This window comes from Procambarus clarkii, chromosome 6, assembly GCF_040958095.1.
Source record: "Procambarus clarkii isolate CNS0578487 chromosome 6, FALCON_Pclarkii_2.0, whole genome shotgun sequence".
NCBI lineage: Eukaryota > Metazoa > Arthropoda > Malacostraca > Decapoda > Cambaridae > Procambarus > Procambarus clarkii.
The window spans coordinates 4,923,765-4,944,624 of record NC_091155.1 but is presented as its reverse complement, the minus strand read 5'-3'; the positions used below and the strand labels follow the sequence as shown (position 1 = coordinate 4,944,624).

General features: G+C 40.6%; 1 protein-coding gene across 1 annotated transcript in view; it reads right to left on the bottom strand.

The window, feature by feature from the left end:
- Positions 1–18,560, bottom strand: part of LOC138354730 (uncharacterized protein PF3D7_1120000-like) — a 37,145-nt gene extending 18,585 nt beyond the window's left edge. The window contains exon 1 of the mRNA XM_069309196.1: positions 18,442–18,560. Within this exon, the coding sequence (XP_069165297.1) occupies positions 18,442–18,560 (119 nt within the window). The remainder of the gene's footprint in view (positions 1–18,441) is intronic.
- Between the last annotated feature and the right edge of the window lie 2,300 nt (positions 18,561–20,860).

The window sequence follows — 20,860 nt, the reverse complement described above, 5'->3', positions numbered from 1 at the left end:
CCAGAAACATGATCTTCTCATAAACGATTTGACCTCTCTGACACCTCTTGGCTAGGCTGTCCTCTTTGAACGCCTGCACTCCATTGGTCCACTCTACTTACTGTCTCCACCCTCCGTTTCCTCGTCTTCTTCTCTTCCCGTCCAGAGTCAGACATCTGCTGTCCGTACCTCCTCTGTCGTCTTCACACTTCCATCTACTGCCATTATACTTTCGTCTCCTGTCATCATACTTCACTCCCTCGTCTTCACCAACTATCCTCCCTTCCGTCTCCTCATTTATCCGAGAGCTCATCCTGTTTGACCTCCATCGAGTCCTCGGCTTTCTTCTATTCATCCATGCTTGCATCATCATCCTCTTCCCCCACTTTTCACTTCTATACAACTCCATTTCTTCTCCTTCGACTCTTCTTCGTTCCCTAAAAGTTTCTTCGGGCACTGTACTACATCCAACAGCACTCGACCATACATGTCGCTCTACCTCTCCCAGAGTGCTCGTAAGCATCTCTCCACACATACTGTCTCTTCTCCTTTCATTTTCTCGGCTATTACTCTTCTTCATTATCTCTACTCTACGTTTTCAGTGAAACATGTCAACTCTTGACATCTCAAACAACTTAACTCCACTATCCCTATGCCTCTGTGCTCGTGGACAACGTGACGCTCTACTCCCGTCCTCAGTATGTCCACATCTTTCCTCATTCATACTCAGCACAGTTGCATTCACCTTCCGACTCTTAGTTTCAGCAGTCTGGGCTCTACTCAGGTCCGCTCTCTTCACATGATTCTTCTTCGGCTGGGTCATCCTCACTTTCGACCTCACCGAGACTCCATTTGCCTGGGCTGGCCCTTCATCAAACAGCCATGCTATATCTACATCAATATCTTCTACCGGTTTAATTGACACTGTATCATCTTCTCCAGCGTCTTCCTTGTCGGCCACCTCTGCCTTCCTCACTACCGAGACAGGGTACTCAATGGCTTGGCGGTCTCCTGACTCATCCCCTCGGATGTCAGTCAGGTTCACACTCTCAGGCGTCCCACCCGTGCAGTGGCCTTCTGGGCACTCCTCTGGCACAGTCTCTGCCATGACTCTTGGCAACACCTTTGTCCCGCACAAGTCATTTCCCAGGATCACTTGGACTCCTGGAATAGGTATGTCGGGGCACACTCCCAACATCACCTCTGCCGACACATATTCCGACCTTAGCTGGACAGTACATACGGGCATGTCACTCTCAGACAATAACCCATATACTCTCATCTTACTCCTGCCAGCTAACCGTCGATCATTCCCAATCAGGCTTCTCGCAATCAAGCTCTGATTAGCTCCGGTATCTCTTAAGATACCAACTTCTACCTCAGGTTGGCCTCCTACACTGATCCAACCTTTGCTCATGAACGGCCTATACCTCTCGTTCACTAAGTTCGCTCTCTGTGGTTTGTCTTGGAACACATTGATATATTTGCTTCGGGGGTCACACATGGCCAGGGTCACAACTCTCTTGCCCTGCCGACAATCTCGCATCACGTGACCCAATCCGTTACAATTGTAACATCTCATCTGGGAGAAATCTCTCCTATACGCCCCCGAGTAGCTCTGACTCTGCCCACTCGTATTGGAGTTCCTCGGGCCAGATGTACTACTCATACTCTGTGGAGCTTTACTGGACTCTTGACTCCCTGGATCACGAATAGTTTCTCGTTTGGCTCCTCCATCTTCACTTTCAGATGAAGTGCGCGACCTACTCTTCTGAGTTTTTGGGTACTTACTTTTATCTGCCCATTTATCAAAATTTTTCTCACCCCAGACTCTTCTGGGTCTCTCATAATTTCTTCCTCCCCAGACTCCATTGGATCTGCCATTGCTGCGTCTCGCCTCGCTTCTCACTCTGTTCTCCCTCAAGCTATTGTACGCTTCAGTAATCATATCCGCCCTATCTGCGGCATCTTTCACCTCCTTTATCCCTGCTTCTTGGATCTTGAACTTTGTTTCGGGATGCATCATCTCCAAGAACTTCTCCATGACCATCAGTTGCTTCAGGTCAGCGTAAGACCCAACTCCAGCAGCCTCAATCCACTTCTGGAATCGTCTTTCCAGATCTCTTGCTGTCTCAGCGAACGTACATGCTCCAACTTTGATCATCTCTCTGAAGCGCTTCCTATAAGCTTCTGGGGTTAACTGAAACGAGCGCAATATGCTGCTCTTTACTGTGGCATAATCCTGGCACTCTTCCAGTGACAATTGGGTGTATGCCTCCCTGGCTGCACCGGTCAATCTTAACTGGACCAGCTGGGCCCATTCCTCCTGTGGCCACTCCTTGATACTGGCTACTTTCTCAAAATGCTCGAAGAAGCTCTCTGCCTCTTCGGGCACAAACAAGGGAATGTCCTTCTCCCTAACCCTAACCTCTGGTGGGTGTGATACCTGGGTGGTGCTCTCTGGCAACCCATGTTCAATCCTCTGCTCAGCCAAGGTTCTATTCGCTTCTATCTGCATTTGTTTTGTTCTCTCTTTTTCTTTTTCGACCTGGGCTTTTTCTTTTTCGACCTCTAGTCTTGCTTTCTCTTTTTCTTTCTCCTGTTCCAACTCCAGTTCTCTTACTCTGGTTTTCTCTTTTTCTACTTCCAGTCTGGTTTTCTCTTTTTCTACTTCCAGCCTGGTTTTCTCTTTTTCCTTCTCGGCTTCATTTTTCATCTGGAGTTCTAATTTCATCTTTTCCAGCTGGAACTGTCTCTCCTCACGCTGTTGTTGGATCTGGAGCTCTAACTGGAATCTCTCCAAGCTCCTATTTCGGCTACTCCTACTACTGCGGCTACTCTTGCTGCTCCTACTCGATCCCTGGGATCTCACTTCATCCTGCCCATCATCCTCCTTTCCACTTTCAGCTCCTTTTTGGGCTCCTTGCTCTGCCGCTTCACTTCTGGCTCTCAATTGTCTAAGGATCTCATCCTTCATCCCAGCTACTTTAGATGCTTTCAACCTGATGCCACATTTTTCTGCTATCTGTTTCAATTGATCCCTCGTGCAACCTTCCAAATCCTCAGGCTTGCCTGACTCCACAAACGCTTGCACCTTATCCATCTTTGTCCTGTGAGTCTTCCCAAGAGAGAATATACACCTGCGTTCACACAGTTTATCTATTTCAGCAAGGGTGTACAAATCCACTCTTGGACAGGGTGTGGGTGTGTCAGTTCACTCTCCCGGACACAGGCCCCCAATTTCTTACAGACTGTGGGTTGGTTGGTGTTGTCGTCGTCGATCCTTCTCTATGGACAACCCAACCCACAACTCGGCAGAGTGCTTATACTAGGAGATCACCCTTGGCGCTTCTGGCTCTTGGAGAGGGGCTCAAACGTCACACGTTTAGGGGATGCAGCTCCAACACTTAGCCTCGTTGTCACGTGCACACACCCACTCGAGCCGCTGTGACTCCCCACTCTCTCCTTATGAGATACGATCTCCTCAATCCCCTATGACTTACTAGTATTACCTCTTACCCTGTCCACAGCAGTGGTTCTTGGTTCTTTCTCTCTCCTTCTTTACTACCTCCTGGGAAGCCTCACTAGGACAAGGGCAAACACCAGCAAATTGTGACACATTTACTGGACAAAGCACATACACGATACATACACACATATAATAATAATGAATCCTATACTCTATAATATCACAATCAGGTTGCACTCCAATACCATCAGAACTCTATTATCAGCTTATCCAGTGGTATCCTATCTCCTGGTTCACCACCTGATACTATTAACCTCCTCAAGTTGGTCAAGCCTACATACACTGTTGCACTATCAGCAAGATAATGTATATATAGAATATCAGCATTTGAATGCAATAACATATACCAGTACAAATGTTAATTGATACTTCAGTATAAAAAAACTCCTTGACATAAGAATGCCAACAGTCACTCACCTCTCACTGCGTCTTGCACGCTAATGACAACCAAACATTATCAACTCCCTACTAGTAATCCACCAGAACTTCCCCTTCCACCTCTGGAAGTTCACAACCCTAATATCCTTAGGTTCTTCCGGGCTTCACTACCAGGATCCTCTGCAGCTCCTCCAGGCTGCTATCATGAAGTTTCCTTGAGTAACTACGGTGCTTCACCCTTCTGCTAGGTTCCTCCACAGCTCTCTTGGCTGCTACACCACCTCTACAGAAGCACGTGACACTCCTCTTCACTGCTGCTTCTCCTCACAGCTCGAGGTCCTCTGCTCCACTACCTTGGAGTCTCATCAGCTACATCATCTGCTGGCTTCGAAGTTCTCAGCAACTTCTTCCCCAAAAGACAAACCTGCAACCCATCGACGTTCCAATAAAATGTTCCCCTTTAACACATAAACAAAAATAACCGCACAATATGCTTGCCTCAAACCTCTATCTGTCCTCTACATACAGTGAGAGTGGACTCCCCCGTTTTGGGCGGGTCCATACTCCACCTCGCCTGGCGGCGGTCCTCACTCGCTGGGAGGGTCTTCCTACATCCGGAGCCAGGCTCCCTCAGTCGTCCGCCAGCGCTCAGAGGGGACGGACGTCGCTCCGTGTTCCTCCCTCTCCACTCTCTTATTTCAGGCTTTCTGCCTTATTAAAATATGTCTAACTTATAAATAAACATCGCTACTGTCGCTGGGCACACGACCAACTACAAGCGATCACTATGAACTGGCGTATATTGTGCTTACCACAGATTAATTGGTCGAGGGCGCTTTCCCTCTGACGGCGTCTGGTCAGGGCGCTCCCACGCCCACAATAATGCCTCCGGGCGGCTTAATATTCACTAATTATCGTCCACGACTTGAGACCACACGTCCCCAGCTCGATTCCACAGCTGGCACGTCTGCACACTTCTCTTCTCTTAGAGATATATCACTAGGGGTTCCCTTCTGACGGGAGCTCAACGGAGCGCGGCTTCCCCCTGCGATGTCTGGCACTCAAGTGAGGTCAAGGTCCTCCAGAAGCGAGCCTCACGCCTCCAGCAAAATGTCCACATCTCCTAGCCAGTCATTTATCTATTTTCTTCTGCATTGCCCATAATCTCAAACTGTTACACATATCCAACCAACTATTTTACATATGCGTTATCACCTCAATACTTGCTAGACCTTCTAGTTAGGTCAGGCTTGCTGAATAACTCTCAAGAAGGGAGACTCGTTTCTCCTGCAGGCTGAGATCATAACACAGTGCATTGATCTTTGAGTACCTGGTATAGCTAGGATTTATCTCCTCCCAAAAAAGAACTAGGAAACAAAAGGCTGGCATTCCGAAAGCCGAATTATGAAGAGATGAGAAGTTTCCTAAGGAATATATCATGGGACACAAACCTCACAGCTAAATCTGTACAAGACATGATGAACTATGTCCCCCAAAAGTGTCAGAAGACAGTAAACAGGTTTATCCCAGACCGAAGAGAAAAATCCGAGAAGCAAAAAAGAATCCATTGTTTAATAGGGAATATATAGAAGCAAAGAAACTGAAGAAAAGGGCGTGGAGGAACTTCCGAAATAACAGAACACCAGAAAACAGAGAGAGGTACCAAAGAACCGGGAATGAGTATGTTAGTGTGAGAAGAGAAGCAGAGAAAAAATATGAAAATGATATAGTAAACAAAGCTAAGACCGAAATAAAGCTACTCCACAGTCACATCAGGAGGAAAACAACAGTGAAAGAATAGGTAATGAAACTTAGAACAGGCGAGGATAGGTATACAGAGAATGACAAAGAGGTGTGTGGAAGAACTCAACACGATGTTCCAGGAGGTCTTTAAAAGAGAACAAGGTGAGGTCACTGCGCTAGGAGAGGCGGCAGTAAACTAGGCGGCCTTGGAAGAGTTTGAAATTACGAGAGATAAGGTCAAGAGTCACCTGTTGGATCTGGATGTGAGAAAGGCTGTTGGTCCAGACAGGATCTGACCATGGGTATTGAAAGAGTGTGCAGAAGCACGTGGCTTCATGGAGCCACTCTCCATAGTGTATAGTAGATCACTGGAGATTGGAGACCTACCAGAAATATGGAGGACGGCTAATGTGGTCCGAATATACAAACATTGAGACAGACAAGTGGCACTGAACTACAGGCCAGTTTCCTTAACTTGTATAGCATGCTCGATGATAGAGAAGATCGTGAGAAAAAATTTAGTAACACATCTGGAGAGAAGGAACTTCGTGACAAATCCCCAACAAGGGTTCAGGGAGGGTAAATCTTGCCTTACTGGCTTAATAGAATTCTATTACCAGGTGACAAAGATTAAGAAAGAAAGAGAAGGCTGGGCGGACTGCATTTGTTTGAACTGTCGGAAAGTCTTTGACACAGTACCCAATAAGAGGCTAGTACATAAGCTGGAGAGACAGGCAGGAGTAACTGGTCAGGTGCTCCAGTGGATAGGGGAGTATCTAAGCAATAGGAAACAAAGAGTTACAGTGAAAGGTGAGACATCAGATTGGCGTGAAGCCACCAGTGGAGTCCCACAGGGCTCTGTACTCGGTCCTATCCTATTTCTAATATATACATAAAAGATCTCCGGGAGGGTATAGACTCATTTCTCTCAATGTTTGCTGACGATGCCAAAATTATAAGAAGGATTAAGACAGAGGAGAACTGCTTGAGGCTTCAAGAAGATCTAGACAAACTGAAGGGATGGTGGAACAAATGGTTGTTAGAGTTTAACCCAATCAAATGAAGATAGGTGTAGGGAGCAGGAGTTCCGATACAAGGTATCATTTGTGTGGTGAAATTCTTCAAGAGTCACAGAGAGAGAGAGAGACTTGGGGGGTTGATATCACGCCAGACCTGTCCCCTGAAGCCCAAATCAATAGGATAACATCAGAAGCATATGCAAGGATGGCCAACTTAAGAACGGCATTTAGAATCATGTGTAAGGAATCATTAAGAACTTTGTATACCACCTATGTCAGACCAATCTAAATCTAAAGTCAAGCATAAGACTAAACTGGAAAAGGTTCAAAGGTTTGCCACCAGATTAGTATCTGAGCTGAGAGGTATGAGCTACGAGGGAAGGCTACAAGAATTAAACCTCACATCGCTGGAAGACAGAAGAGTTAGGGTGGACATGATCACCACATACAAGAATCTCAAAGGAATTGATAGGGTAGATAAGGACATGCTATTTAACTGGTAGGCCACTGTAGAACATGTGGAGAGGTAATTGGTGACTATTGGTGGAGTTGCAATGTAATTAATGTTGGAAACTCTTCAGTCACACCACCACGCGTCTTCCCTTCCTGATCGCTAGTCGAACACGTGAGGACTAATGGCGGCTGGCCGCTCGCGTCTCCCTCAACCCCCTCCTCGCATTCACAATAGAATTTAGTAATCACGGAGAATTCTTTTCCATATAATTATTGAAGTAATGCTCTAAAAGAATAGGGTTGCAATTGTAGGGAACTATATTGTTTATATTCTCGCTAGATAGTGTTGATTAACCCTTACACTGCTCAGGGGTCCTGGGGACATTTACACCCCTGTGCGCAAGAAAAAAAAAATCAAATTTTTTTTTTCGTCTTCTAAACATGTTAATTTGTGTCCCCTAAGCACGGGAAAAAAAATCGTAGGTGACATATTTTGGGCGCAATTGACCGAGGAAGTCTGGCAAAAAGTGGGCGTTGACAGAGCGGTCGTCAGACTTGGTCAGCGTCACCCGTGCTGACAGGTGGGAGTTGCCACAAAAATATTATTACCTAATTGTTTCAATGTCTCCGATTGATTTTTTCTTAGTTTTTTTGCAGTAATATTATTCAATAGTGTGTATTAAAATATATTTATATAATAAAAGTGGTGAATAATCGCTATACTCAAAAGTATGATGTGCATATTAGTGATTCAATTATTAAGTTTATAAAACAATAAACATATAGTTTTGCTGCTATTACACTCTATACACAGGTTATATATATGTATCTGCATGTTTTGGTCACCATAACGAACCACTAAGTTGGTATTGAGAGTCGAAAAGCAACGAAGAGTTACCGCCACACACCAGCCAGCCACTCGCTGCCACTCCCTCAACACACGCACTAAACTTTCTTCCCCAACAATACCATTTGTGGTGTTATTACACTATATACAGACGTTATATATAAGTATGTATATATTTTGTTCACCACAACTGTACAGCTAAGCTGATATAGTTAGTTCAGGCACTAAGAGTCGTCGCTATACACAGATGGCGGCTGGCGGCTCCCTCACTCATTCAAGATCACACGCACTAAACTTTCTTCCCCCAACAATACTGTTTGCAGTGTTATTACCCTATATACACATATTATATATTTGTATCTACATGTTTTATGCACCGTAACTGTACACCTAAGCTTGTAGTGCGCCCAAAGAGCAATGTGGCCACCCTCTAAACAGCTAGACAAATCGTGCAGACGAAGTCACCTCCGTCACCCATATGGCTCCTTCCAGCATAATCCTTTTGCTGTTATTACACTAATACACACATTATATATAAGTATCTACATTTGTGTTCACCATAGAGAACCACTGAGCTGGTATGGTGAATGCAAACAATAACAGGTAGCCACACAGTCAGTAAACGATGCTGTCTCCCTCCGTCTCTCAGCATCACTCCTCCCACTGTGCTAATTATTACAACAATCCTGCTATTATCACAACCCTGGTTATTTATATCACAGTCATGGGTCATCTATAATAATGTCATAATAAATAATAACAATTATATATTTATTTTGACATTTTTCGGCGATGCTGTGGCCACAAGCTGAACAGCAATGCTGTTCGCTCATGCTGCGTGCGCCAGCCTTGGTTGCTCAAACAGTACTGTGCCTCTCACACCTGAGAATATTGCCCACGTTTTTTTTTTTAAATGGCGTCTGTTTACAAGAGCCCTGAGGAAGCTACTGTGCACCCTGTGTAGCCGCGGGCCGTTTGAATTGGGCCTGGCACCCTATGGTGTATATATACGCCATGCGCACCGTGGGACATGTTACTCAGGGCATATATATATATACGCCATGCGCAGTTTAAGGGTTAAGCACCGTTTCCTTATTAACGAGAAATAAAAAATATTTTCATGGCGTTTGTATATAACAGATAAAACTGTTATTTAGTGATAATCTTAGTTAATAACTCTCGGTTATTGGATCATTAGGAGTTATATTATCAGTAACTAATTATTATACAGAATGCTGATAAAAGTAGTGAACCATATTCAATTCTCTAACATATTGGTAATAAATGTGCCTAGATAGACATTATCTGACGCAATCCTGCTTCTCTATGACGTGAGAATTTCAACAATTCATGCGCAAATAAAGAAATATTAATTTATGTTAGTATTACAGTTAGTAAGATTAATTGATATTGTGGTTAATATACAACAATAGAGTATTGTGATACAATAGCGATGTATCAGTGTTGGAAATTTCCAACATAACTCCGGGGGGGGGGGTGAGGGGGGAATTCTCAGGTCGCAGTTCTGAGTACTGACGTACCCATTCCGAAGTTATATTATGGATTAGTAAGTTAGTACGTTAGTAACAGATGTCCCGAATCTGTCAGAGACAGATAATACTCTAAGTCATTGTAAGAACATGAATGATTAAGTTATCTGTAATTAAGAACTCTCTAAAATCTAAAATAAACTCAACAACTAGGGTCGCAGTGACATGTAATGGTTGTATTACGTAGCTGCTGAATTGTAGGCAAACTCAGAAAAAGTTCTTAAGAACTGATAACATTATTGTATAAGTTGTATTCTACATTATTATACAGTAATTAAAGTGTTATTGGGTCATTCAAGATCAAGGACACTCTGACACTACTGTAAAGTCACTGTCTTGTATCGCTGTGACTTATAACTATTGAGTTACTAGACAATAACATCACGGAGCATCATGATCACCCCAAAATCAAATGAGAAAATTTGATTTAATATGTACTGCCGTGCAGTAGTCATTCCGACTGATGGTATAACTAAGTTGCTAACTATCTAAAATAGTGTAATATTAGAGAACTGAAAAGGTTTGTTCATTAAAATCAAGGAAGATTCTGAGTCGACAGTGAGATTAGTAGCCTAGTCATTCTGACTTATGAGCTAATTGAATTGCAGCTCATAGGCTTGACACTGTAAACTCATTAATACATCCTCAACTTTAGATGAGAATTGAGTTTATTAAATCAGTCTCTATAAGTATAGTCAACTGTAATTAATTGTGAGTACAGACTAGGCTAGTACTCAGTTGACACTAACTAAAGTCCTTAAACCTACCTAAATAAATGGTTTAAATTTCTAACCTACCTAAGTAGAGGACTAATCTAATAGTGATAACTCACTAATTCTTAGTGGAGTTACTCTAGCTAAATTGTGAGCAGTAATGTACTCAAATTAACATTGGGAGCTGTATTGAGCTCGTTAACAGAGTTAACAGAGTGAGCTATATTGAGCTCGAACGAACGAGGTGGAGCATTGTAGCGTTCAAATATCATGGCGAGAAATATTGAGCTTGAATTCGCATGGGGAACAATAAGGCACTCAATTATTACGTTATTTCACAGGTGAGCTGTAAGATCAGCTCGAGTTATTAGTACAAGATCCTTGTTGAAGAATAGCTAAGCACGGAATCTAGGCAGATTCTCTGGTGAGCAGTGCTCGAATTAGCCCGGTGAGCATTGTAGCGTTCAATTATCATGGTGAGCAGTGCTCGTATTAGCATGGGGAACATTAGAGCGCTCAAATATTACGTTAACTCAAAAGTAAGCTATATTGTGCTCATTAAGAATGTTAAGTAACAATGCTTACGGTTTAATGATAATGCATTAAACGAAAGGAAACCTAAGGTTGCTGGAAATTTAATTACTGCCATGATTAATCATATTCAAAGATAATTTGTAACATTTTCCCAACCTAAACGTATCACAGGTTATTAGTTCTCTGTAGAATCACTTACGTATTGGTAAGTTTGCAAGTTTGTTCGTGCTGCGCTCCTACATTAATTAAGCAGAAACGAGAATTAAACAGTTCAAACAAAAATTAATGCAAAGTATTTTTCACTAACTCTTAGGCAGAAAACATTGAATTAATAAGGTTTTCTTGGCAAACTTTAAGCGCAGATATTGTAGACCTTGGTCCTAGTGAATTTATAATTATAGAAGTTGCTTGATGACTTCATAGTATTGCTAAATTCAGGAAATGCTAGATGCATTGGGTGCTAGATTCTCTAGCCTAATATTATTGATTACCTAGGGAGTGCTAGATTCTCTAGCCTAATATTATTAATTACCTAGGGAGACTGAACGTGGTCAATTATTACTTGTCGAGAATAATTCTAGGTCTGCAGTGGATTCAATAGCTTGGTCGCTGTGACTTGTATTTGTTTAGGTATGGACCACTGGTTTTCCACTGAGAGCTATGAAACATCTCGGCGAATACCAATTGTACTACATTCAATCTGGGTTTATTACTCAGCTGTGTTTCTCATTTTAGCTTGTTGCTAGAGAATTGATTTAGTGCTGACTAATTTATTATTGTGGACAGGCCTAGGCTTGTTCACATTCAGAACTTTACCTGTAAGTAAGTAGCCACCTGCAGATTGGAGCATATTCATGCCCAATCGTTTAACATGTCCAGTTATGAACTGGTAATAGTAGTCTGCTCCTACTAGTACATTTACAATGTTAAGGTGGTCAGACATTAACAGAAGTTGTCAGCCAAATTAATTTCAGGTTCCTGCAGGAAGTGGGCTGTGTGCTCCATACCCTTAATATTTAGGTCAAAAGATATTTGATCTACAACAGTGGCTTGGATAACCTTGACATGACTACCTAGTCGTACAAGCGGTTGAACTACTGAGTATTCTTTGGGTCCTCGATTTATCATGAACCCTGACAGGTTTAATTTTACCTGTCTGATTAGTTGTAAATTGAGTGCCTCTGCCGCTTTCTGAGTAATGAAAGTTCTCTGGGATCCTTGATCAAATAATCCACGAGTGGTGATCTTGGCTCCTTTGTTCTTTACTTGAAGTTGGGCAGTGGGCAAAGCTGCATCCACTTGAGATGCTGGTGAAATTATGCGGTAAACTTCTCGCACCTTGCAGCACTGTACTGGTGTAGATTCACTACCTCCTATTCTAGGATTGACATAATTTGTCTCGACAAATTTGCACAGTGCAGCATGATGCTTGCCCCTTCTACATCTATTGCAGGTGTTCAGTGGGGTGTCACAGCTATTAACATTATGTGATTTGAGACACCTAGTACATTTGTGTAACTGTTTGAGTCGTCTGACTCTTAATAGTCTTGACAGGTGATTTAGAAGACCTTTCAAGATTCTTCCAGTTTTTTTTTGGAGTAGCCATTCTGGCTGTAAGTTTGAACCTTATAGAGCTTATATAGCTACTTGGACAGCAATGGTACTTGCTCTTTTATGTAGAGCAGGTATAATTATTGACAGCCTGATATTTTCTTGAGGCTGATTGTAATTTACCTCATTTGGAGGTTAGCTACCTACCTAATAATAAGCAACTAAGATTTGAGTGGTGCCATGGTATCCCTACAGGTGTTCCTTAGCTTAGCTACTCAAAATCAGCCTTGGATGGGTAGTGAACTTACAGTAACACTCAAAGATGTACATAGAAATATGTAATTGTTACGAATCTCACTAGGATTCTGCCATTACTCTTGATTCTCATATTACTTTATTGTCTTGTTCTTTAATATAGCATCCAGTTGTATGATATAAGATTTTGTATGTTATATATATATTATAGCATGCTGTAGTGTGCCTGAGTTACATTATATTGTGTGAGGCTTTTGGTGTTAATTTCTCATGTAGTTTCTCCGTTTGGGCGGTTGACCATATTTGGATATGGCCAGTGTGGGAACATTGTTGTCAATCGAGTGTTTATAGTTTTACCTTGATTATTCCCATATTTGGTTTCCGTATTATTGTATGGAATGTTGTACCAGTGTTTACTACTCTTTAGTTTAACAATGTTTTGGATATTAGTACTGCGTTTTATTATTAGAATTTCCACAATGTTTGTGTGGACGGTTAGTTGATTTTTTGGTAGACGCTTGGCCTGCGGACCAAGGCGTGGGCAGAAGCGTGGCAGCTGTATTCGGGTGGAGTCATGTTTTAAGTTAAGTCATTGGTTACTGTTATTTTAGCCCATATAAATGTTAATTATCTGGTTAGATGATATGAGTATTACTATTGATTAATCCATGTTCTGGTGATATTGCTCGTGTCTCAATAATTAATTTCATTCTATGATATTGCATGCTGAAGAATATTTCTGGCTATTATACATTTAAATATTGTTATGATTGTCCCCCTAAGCATAAATATATTGTTCTCCATTTTATGCAGTGATGTATATTTACCCCTAGACAGTTGTTGGCAAGGCCGATTTATTATTTTTCTTTATTGCACTGCGGGGAGAAGAACCTTGTTTAGTCTCAAGGGTGGTAACAAATGAGGGCCTGTGTCCGGGAGAATAAGCCTTAATTCCCTGTAATGTTGTACAATTAACAGTGCTAATTATTAATAGCAATTGACTTCCTAGGTATTCTGTGATTATCTAGTGACACCTAATCAAGCCTGTGAAATTATCTGTTCAATCTGAGCTGCTGTGAAAACTTCTCAACGCTTCACGATTTGAGGTAAGTGTTCAGCTTGTGCCAGGGGCCAAGCATAATTTTCAGTGTTGTTTCAAGTGTAAGTTGTGATTATTGAGCCAACCATGGAGGATCAGGTTGCTGCGCTGGTAGATCAGCCAAATTTTGGTAAAATTAAAGACTTAAAGAAGTCTGGTTTGTTATTGCTGGCTGATAAATTGAACCTAGCTATTTCCAGTAAAATGTTGAAAGCTCAAGTGTTAAGAGTGATTGTCACACACTTGGTGGAGGAGGAGAGACTTGAAGAAGAGTGTTTGGGAGAGTTAGAAGAAGAGTCAAGTGACAAGGTGGCAATCTTAAAGTTGGAGTTGGAGACTAAATTAGAAATGGCTAGGCTGGAAGCAGACAAGCAGAGGTTAGAGTTGCAGAATCAGACAAAACACCTTGAGTTGGAGGCTTAGTTAAGACTAGCAGAGCAGCAGACTAGACAATTAGAAATTCAGCAGAGTATGGCTGAAAATAATAACAGGTTAGAACAGAAGAGAATTGCAGCAGGGCAAGGTAACACTAGTAATAATCCAGAGAGTACAAATAGTTCTTCCAAGTACAGTAAACATGTAGAATTACCTAAGTTTAATGAAGAAGGTCCAGAAATATTTTTCTTGCATTTTAAGAAACTAGCAGTCAGCATGAACTGGCCTGTCGATCAATGGGTTAGCATATTACAAGGACAATTTAAGGGTAAAGCTCAAGAGGTATTTGCATCTTTGCCGGCTGAGAATTCTTTCGATTTTAAATTTGTTCAGCAGAGTATTTTGAATGCTTACCAGCAGATCCCAGAGGCACATAGAATAAAATTCAGAAGTTTAAAAAGAGCACATGACCAGACTATTTCTGACTTTGTAAGAGTAAAATTAAATCACTTTGACAGATGGATTAAAGCACTTAATATTACAGAGTTTGAGACTTTAAGAGACCTCATAGTAACTGAGGAAGTAGTGGGATGTCTACCAGAGAAATTAGCTTTATTTATGGCTGAAAATAAACAAACCACTGATCTTATCAAATTAGCCAAGCTAGCTGATGAGCATGAACTACTTACTAAAGTACCTTTCAGAGCACCAATTAACCATTTTAATGCTAAAACTAATCATTATGCTCATAAAAATCATGTTTTCCAGACTCGACCAGCTACTTCACCTTCTTCCCTTAACCCTTCTCCTGTAAAGCCTAAATCTGAGAAACAGACAGGGTTGTCACCCTCAAGTAATGTAGTGCCTAAGCCTGCAGTGGGTTCGGCTGTTCCGACCACTAGCAGGTATTGCACGCATTGCAGGAGAAGAGGTCATGTGGTAAATTCATGTTATGCTTTGCACCCTGAGTTGAGACCAACTGGTCTAATTTTGAGTAGGGGTTTGCAAACCATTAATGCCAATGTTGCTCCAGTCATGCCCAAGTGGATGGCTAATTTTGATCCATACCTACATTCGGGAACCCTACTATGTACTAGTGGAACCTGGAAACTAGTCCAGTTGTTAAGGGACACTGGTGCTTCCCAGTCTTTAATTTCTCGCCGTGTTCTTACTGATGTTAGCACAGAAGAGACTGGAGAGGTAGTGTTATTGCAGGGACTTGGAGGGCATATCCAGCGTGTACCATTAATTAAGGTTAACCTGAATTCTTCTATTACACCAGGTTGGTGCACTGTAGCAGTCAGTGAGCAGTTGCCCATTCCTGGGATTGATATCATTGTAGGTAATGATTTTGACAAGTGTCAATTTAGTGGGACCGATTGTCCTGTTATGTATACTAAACCTAATGCAATACTGGCTCAATCAGAGGCGGATGATGGTGTCATTTATCCAGCCTGTGTTGTGACCAGATCCATGGGTAAGCAGAATGTGGTAAGTCCTGCTACTACCAAGGTGGATGTTCTCGAGGCCAGGACCCCTTCAGACAGGGAGGTGGAGGTGGACCATGAAGATACATTTTTAGCTCACATGGATGTCGAGAGTGAGGCCGGTGCCAAAGCCCTAATTTATTCTGACCCAGATGGTCTGGAAGATGTGGCCCAGGTACCAATTCCTTGCCCGCTCGCTCCAGTTGTAGAGTTCCAGACCTTGCGTAAGTTACAGAGTACTGATCCCAGTCTTGCTGAGTGTTATGCAGAAGCAGCCGACTCCATTGATACTTTGGAGGAGAATACGGGTTGTTATTTCAAGGATCAATGTCTGATGAGAAGATGGAGACCATCAGGAACTCCCTCATCAGATGATTGTGAGTCTAAAACCCAGCTCGTTGTGCCAACAGAGTATAGGGAGCAAGTATTGCAAGCTGCTCATGATGACCTGATGGGAGGCCATCAAGGCATTACCAGTATGTATCATAAGATTTGTAAACTTTTTTATTGGCCAAAACTTAAAAAAGATGTTGTCAGATATTGCCACAATTGTGTTGTGTGTCAAACTGTTGGTAAGCCTAATCAGACTGTGCCACGAGCACCATTATACCCTATTGTAGTGCCAGAGGAGCCTTTTACACATGTGGTACTGGATTGTGTCGGACCTTTACCCCGTACCAAATCCGGAAATATGTATATGTTTACCGTACTCTGTATGACCACCAGGTTCCCTGAAGCGTATGCTTTACGTAACATTAGAGCATCTACCATTATAAGGCAGTTGGAACGATTTTCTCACTATTTGGTATGCCCCGTATAATTCAAACTGACAATGGGAGTAATTTTTGTTCCACCACCTTTCAACTCTAAAATGTCCTACCTCTGTTGAGTTGGTATAATAACTACAATAAATGTGGTGCAATAATGTGCAAAATAGTGCTATGCTTTTGGATTTTGTAATTTTATATAATATATACACTGGTAGAAATTATGTGTATAAGAAATTAAATGAACACAAGAGTATTAATTGTGTTTGGCAAGTATTCTACTTCCGTAAATAATATTTAACACCTGACTGTACTTCCTAATTGTGGAATATAATGTTATCAGGGTTAGTAATAATTAATTGATTTATGGGATCAGTAATTTGTATTAGTATACTGGATCCTGAAATGCTAATGAATTCACTGACTTGAGTGAATCAGTAATTATGGATTGAGTTTGATTTAGGCTATAATGGACAGTCTGCTGACAGCCGTAAATTAAAATATTTGTATAGCCCAATAATAGTTAACACATAATTGGTGTTAGTGATTAATTAATAATGATTGAGAATAGCTTGATTCTAAGCTATCTATCCGGTTCGAAAAGGACCAAAATGTTGGGTATCTGGGACTTTAACTCATATATTGAAATTATATTACTATTATGATTGACATAAATCGAAGGACCACCCACTTTTGAGAAAAGAGGGAAAACAAACAAAGGTGATTATTAGATTGACACTATAGAACCAGTGCCTATGCACGATAATTAACTTAACAATCACTTGAAAATAATGAATAGACTGTATTATTAATTAATTAAAGTCAAAGCCTCAAATATCAACATGGGGGGGGGGTATTTCTAGGAGTTCATATATCTCTAGGAACCAGTGTGGTTCGTCACTAGTTCATTGTTGAGTTAGTAACATGGCAAATCTAAACTAATATAGATTCAAAGATATGATAACTCAAATAATGAATATATTAAAAGATTATGAAATATTGAGCAACAGTAAGAGCAAAACACCTTAAACACTTAGCCATAAATTCTGGCATTAAATCATTCACTTTGAAAATCTTATATGTGAATTTATATAGGAACTACTAATAATCTTAGCTAAATTTAGACGAAAGCTGGTGTCTTAGCTGTAAGACGACTTCTGTAATTCCGTTTCATTATTCGTCCTCGTGACCACATGCTCCCAATAAGGAAGGAACCCGTGGAAATTATCGTGAGTGATGAGAAACAACTTTTCCATGTAATTATTGAAGTAATGCTCTAAAAGAATAGGGTTGCAATTGTAGGGTACTATATTGTTTATATTCTCACTAGATAGTGTTGATTAAGCACCGTTTCCTTATTAACGAGAAATGGGAAATATTTTCATGGCATTTATATATAACAGATAAAACTGTTATTTAGTGATAATCTTAGTTAATAACTCGGTTATTGGATCATTAGGAGTTATATTATCAGTAACTAATTTTTATACAGAATGCTGATAAAAGTAGAGAACCATATTCAATTCTCTAACATATTGGCAATAAATGTACCTAGATAGACATTATCTGACGCAATCCTGCCTTTCTATGATGTGAGAATTTCAACAATTCATGCGCAGATAAAGAAATATTAATTGATGTTAGTATTACAGTAAGTAACGTTAATTGATATTGTGGTTAATATACAACAATAGTGTATTGTTATACAATAGAGATGCATCAGTGTTGGAAATTTCCAACAATGATAGAGCCCAATAGGCTCAGGAACCTGTACATCAGTTGATTGACAGTTGAGAGGTTTGACAAAGAGCCGGGATTTTGGACAATATATGCATATACACCTCCATGGAATTTAATTGCGAACACAATGATACCAAAACGAACGACGTAGCACGAGAATTAAGGTGAGAAAACTGAAACAAATATACACATTTTGGTGTCGGCGCACACTCGCCCTCATGCTCGAGCGCACCGCCAAGAGCAGAACGTGAATACAAATGAAGCGCACTCCGGGAGCGCGAGAGTGCTCGAAAGTGCGCGAAAGTCAAGAATAACGTCTAGTGGCGACTTGTCACCTCTCCTGACAACTATCTCCTTATTTTCACAAAGGTTCTTAGTTGCCGCTTTGAGCTCGGGGGACACTATGGTGCTTCTGTAGTTACCTCTTTCCTCCTTTTGCAATAAGTTCCACTTGCAAGCTGTCTTTGGTGGTAACCTTCTTTTGTGTCTCAAGGTCGAATATGTCGTCCAATAGGATCTCCAACTCTACTTTCAGGGCCATTTGACTTGGTTTGAACATAACGTGACAGTTTATTCCCAGATTTAAGAGAGACTTGGTCCTCAGTGAGGTTGATTCCAACAAGGTTTAAGAAGCCATCTCTAGGTCGAGGAATCTTCATAGGTCCTCTGAATAACGTTATCAGTTTCTTGATGATCCTGGTTTGTGGCGATGTCGATCTGAAAGAATGTCAAGGTTTTGGTCGATTCGAGTATGGAGATCTTTGTCGATGTTGGTGTCTCCATTTGTCTGTAGCATGAAGTAGTTGCACTTTGCTATCGTTGACCTCATTTTCTGCCTTGTGTATCTGATTTCGAATCAGATCTTAGCGATATTTTATCAAGAAAGCTTGGTTACTTGCTGCTGGTTTGTGCATTTTAATATTAGTATATTTTGGTAATAATATTTCTTGTATACATGTTGTTGAATATGACCGAAAGGGTAAGATTAATGATCCTAACAAGAATCTTCTCAATATTTCTTATGGTTTACTTCACTGTCGAGGGTAGATGAAAAATTAACTCTCCAAAGTTAATTTTCACTTTATTTACTTTTGACGCCAAGAAGCGTTTTGCAATACACTTCATACATTTTCAAAGACAATTTTACATACTCTGACAATGCTTATATTCAATTGGGGTGAGGTGATACAGAACATGATTGAGATGAGGTGATACAGGACATGATTGATATGAACAAGTGAATCAATGTGTCCACCATTGCATGTTGTATCTTCTTGCTTCTGTGTTGGTTTGGAGTCTTGAAGTGGGTATAATGTAATTATGTGTTAATTGGCTGTTGATTTTTTATTTTGACTTTTTGATGTGAAGGGCCTCGCTGATGTCGAGTATCCTGTTGTTGTTGTATCTGTCGAAAATTTCTGTGCTGCTTGTTAAGATTTGCCTGGTGATGGTCTGGTTGTGTGAGGAGACGATGCATAAGCAACAGGGCTCCATTAAGGAACATATAATCTCTTCCCATAACCAAACCATCGCCAGAGAAATCCTAGTAAACAACACAGAAATCATCGATAGATACAGCGATAGCAGGCGGCTTGACGTTTGCGAGGCACTACACATCAAGAAGTCAACACCAGCAATCAACAGCCAATTATTGCACAACTATATTCTACCCACCTCAAGACTCCGCTCCAATATAGAAGCATCAAGAAATATGGACCAATAGGCTTTCTACAAACACTTCTATTCAATACCCATTGTTTCTGTTCTGTCTTGTGTTGATACTTTTAATACCCTATTAATATCCCCTCCTGTTCTGTCTTGTGTTATGCCACATCACCCTTCCCACCTCACTCAAATGTAGATATAATATCAGAGAGACGTAAGTTCTAATCAGTTGTGTATTTGTGAAATCTTTGAAAATGTAATAAGTTTTACGAAACGCGCCCGTGTCGCGTCAGACTAGAAATAAAAATGAATTTTGGAGAAGTGATTTTTGATTTACCTCCAACAGTGAAGCGTAATGTACGAAAGATTGAGAAAATTCGTGTTAGAATTATTAATCTTACTTTTTCGGTCATATTTAAAAATATATATATATATATATATATATATATATATATATATATATATATATATATATATATATATATATATATATATATATATATATATATAATATATATATATATATATATATATATATATATATATATATATATATATATATATATATATATATATATATATGCATAATACATAATAATGCATAATAAAGCATATTAATGCATAATAAAGCACAAAAAATAAAAAAGGAAGGGGGTGGTAGGAGAAAAGCACACAGAAACTGTATTGGAGGGGATCTAAACATTCCCTCTAATGCGTTATGCTTGGTTTCCTCCGAGGCTATGGGTCCCCCTTCTTCCAGCTAGAGGTGGTACTTCCTTCCATTTATATATATATATATATATATATATATATATATATATATATATATATATATATATATATATATATATATATATATATATATATATATATATATATATATATATATGTCGTACCTAGTAGCCAGAACGCGCTTCTCAGCCTACTATGCAAGGGCCGATTTGCCTAATAAGCCAAGTTTTCATGAATTAATTATGAAAACTCACACCCCAGAAGTGACTCGAACCCATACTCCCAGAAGCAACGCAACTGGTATGTACAAGACGCCTTAATCCACTTGACCATCACGACCGGACATAAGGTAGTTGTGCTTTCTGGGTTCGAGGCCCACTGGTGGGTGTTGTCCAAAGATTGTTAATCTTCACTTGTGGTTTATGCAAGTATAGGGTTATATAT